Source organism: Volvox carteri (assembly GCF_000143455.1).
Source record: "Volvox carteri f. nagariensis unplaced genomic scaffold VOLCAscaffold_510, whole genome shotgun sequence".
NCBI classification, from domain to species: Eukaryota; Viridiplantae; Chlorophyta; class Chlorophyceae; order Chlamydomonadales; family Volvocaceae; genus Volvox; species Volvox carteri.
In genome coordinates this window covers 4,656-7,636 of record NW_003308030.1, presented here as the reverse complement: position 1 = coordinate 7,636, position 2,981 = coordinate 4,656, and the positions used below count along the sequence as shown (strand labels likewise).

The window sequence follows — 2,981 nt, the reverse complement described above, 5'->3', positions numbered from 1 at the left end:
TCCCCCCCAAGAACACCTGGCCACCGACAGGCAATCATGATAGGGATGAGCGGGAGCCAAAGGAAACATTTAAAAGCATGATGAGGGGGAGATTCACTGCATTGGACAACCGCTACGCCGCCAATCGCTACGCCCTGGCGTCACGACAGCTCCACACGTGTCCATGGCCAGCTGTCATCTCTATAGCAAGCCCAATCTCCCACCACTCCACATGCCGTATGTGCCAACTCCCAACCCCCAACCACCGCAGGAAGCACCCCACCTCGCTTTTCTACCCTGACCCACACCTTCAGGCCATCTTCCGGCGTGCCGTGTCAGTGGTGGTTGGCTGGGTCAACGGCCTCACCGGATGCCGTACACTATGGAGCCCGCCATCCTGGGCCGGGAGCTGCTCAATGAGCCCCGGCGCGAGGCCTCCAGGGAGGGACCTGGGAACATCGTATTGCGGGTGCGTGTGAGGAATTGCACTAAAATGGGTGTGGTGTATATGGGTCTGAAGGTTGTAGAGGTGTTCGGGTTTTCCTTCGGTTTTAGGTGAGAGCCTGGGGTCCGTCACGTAAGGTACAAGGGCTGCTACGAGGCCGCATGTCCGCGGGAATTCGCCGACTAACTAATGCTATCCCCTCATCACCTCGTTTGTTGGTTTGCACTTCAAAAAAAGGACTTCTTGGGCAGCTTTAGCAACGCTGGCAATATGTGCATGTATGTATGTATGTCTATTTTAGAACATGTTCTATGTCTATTTTAGAACATACATAGAACATAAAAGAGTATCATCCATTCACATTGCCAAAGAGTATCATCCATTCACATTGCCATGAATTTATAATAGCGCCTTTCACCGCGCGCTCGGCCACCTTGTCAACACTGTGAAATGTCTGTTTGTATCCCTGTTATGTAGCTGTACGTATGTATGTAATGACCCGTACAAACAGAAGTGGGTGAGCTCCACGGCGGACTTCGTTCGGGAGCTAGACCGTAACCACATGATTACGGTGGGGTTGGAGGGCTTCTTCGAAGCCAGGTAGCGGGCGGGGAAGGGCTCACTTCCTTCTATTCTGCAAAACATGCCGTATATCGTACATTAATAATACGATTTGATGCTTTGAGAGCTGGATGTTTCTTTCCGACGTTTTCGACAGCAATTTTATTAAACGTCGGTTTTTTAAATGTCGCTTTGTAGGTCTTTCCTGCGCAAGTGGGTTCAGACCCACGCGACACTATGCGCCGGATCGCGACTTCGGAAGCCGCTTGAGTTGTCCGATGTGCGGCCTTAGGGTGCCCTGGGTGCATGGAGCAAAGTGGGAATACAATTTAGTGGAGCAGCACCGGGCGGATCCATCCGTCATCCCGGCCATCGCAGCCTTGGGCATGGCAAAAAACATCCTTTACCGGGGGGAGTTGACAAGCTGCCTTTTTTGTGTTAAAGGGCGTCCCATTCGCCGCCGGCTCCAAGCAAGCTTTCGGGCGATCAATACTGCGATGCCGTACAGGAATCCTCGTCGCTTTTGTAACAAGCTCTGACATCATGCTATGTATATTTCACGTGTTTCTTTCGCCTCAGAGTTCGGCAAGCGCAACCCGAATAGCTACCACGGCCGCGACTGTGCTTACAACTTGGACCGAGGGGAGGCCTTCAGAGAGGTACATCCGTACACATTCCTTCGTATGCCCGTACACGTTTTTGCCGTACGTGGTGTGGTCAGTTGTCAGATAGACGCTGTGTTTCTTGTTGTTATCATGCTCCAGAAGCACGCTTCTCTTGTTGTGGACTTGTCCTACAGGTTCTGGACTGGTGTCTGGAGCTACCCTCCCACCCCCATCAGCATTCAGCTACGTGCGCGCTCGCAGCATCAGCAGCCCTAGCGGCCTCAGCAGCAGCTGTGATGCCCGGATATGGTGCTCGCGGCGTCGCAGCAATCCTCCAAACCCTGCACAGCTGCACAGTGCTGACCGCAGTCTGCTCCGCGACACAAAAACGTTTTGTTAACCTTCCATTAGAGCTTTAACGCCGACGGCCGCCCCCACCCCCGCCCCCGCCACAAGCAACATTGCTACACCTGCTGTGCTACGATCGCAGCCATATCATTCCCTCACATCATCAGGCTCTGTCGCTATTTCACGCGGCAACACGACAGCTGCTGCAGCCGCTGCAGCAGGTACGCCTTCTCTCCTCCATTCTCTCTCCATCCTTTCCGACATCTGGGCTCCTGCATGTGCCCGCACACACGTGTTGGGGGTTGCACATGTTTCAAACTTAGCACTGGGCACTGTGAAAAATCCTAGCACTGTGCCTGCCGGGGAAGTTGTTACGATCAAGGCCACCAATGCTGTGCTGGATAGGCCCGTGTTGTCGCTGCTGCTGCTGGCAGTGTGCTCCCAAGGTAGAGCCTGATAGCCACTTCAGGACGGGTAGAGCCTGCTAGCACTATTCTGCCTGCCGAGAGAGTTGATGCTCTATGGCCCTCCCCCGCCCCCAGACCCGGCGACTTACCAGCAGAACTTAAATAGGTGCGAACCTGCACAGCCAAAGCAGCAAAACCAGGTGGTCAGACGCTGGTTGAAAATCAGTCATTGCAAGGGGGGCAGACTATTCATACACCCGCACCTATTACAAGACAAAAGCTCGGATGTATGTGTCCAGCAGCATGCAGTGAAGGTTGGGTTTTCCTCTGTTGCTGTAAAACTTCTTCAGCTCCTCCTTGAAATTATTGCTGCGCTGTGAAGCAGAGGCATTGCCATGTGAATAGGTGAGGTTGGAGGCCTGCAGCTTCACCACAATGCTGACCACACCCTCCACCCTGTTTTGGCCAGCCTGTATACTGCAGTATATATTGTTGTTCGCTGCACATGCCCTGCAGGCGTCTTGCAACAGATGCTGACCAGATTGGACACGGTACAGGCTGGCCAAAACAGCTGTTTTGGCCAGCCTGTAACTGTTTTGGCCAGCCTGTATACTGCAGTATATATTCTTGTTCGCT

At 53.3% G+C, this 2,981-nt stretch overlaps 1 protein-coding gene across 1 annotated transcript in view; it reads left to right on the top strand.

Moving 5' to 3' along the window:
- Positions 1-361: 361 nt before the first annotated feature.
- VOLCADRAFT_101227 (uncharacterized protein) overlaps positions 362-2,981 on the top strand; it is a gene marked incomplete at both ends in the record, with an annotated part of 5,763 nt that continues 3,143 nt past the window's right edge. Inside the window, 6 exons of the mRNA XM_002959666.1 lie at positions 362-534; positions 902-1,024; positions 2,047-2,159; positions 2,262-2,384; positions 2,481-2,511; positions 2,862-2,896. Of these exons, the coding sequence (XP_002959712.1) occupies positions 362-534; positions 902-1,024; positions 2,047-2,159; positions 2,262-2,384; positions 2,481-2,511; positions 2,862-2,896 (598 nt within the window). The remainder of the gene's footprint in view (positions 535-901; positions 1,025-2,046; positions 2,160-2,261; positions 2,385-2,480; positions 2,512-2,861; positions 2,897-2,981) is intronic.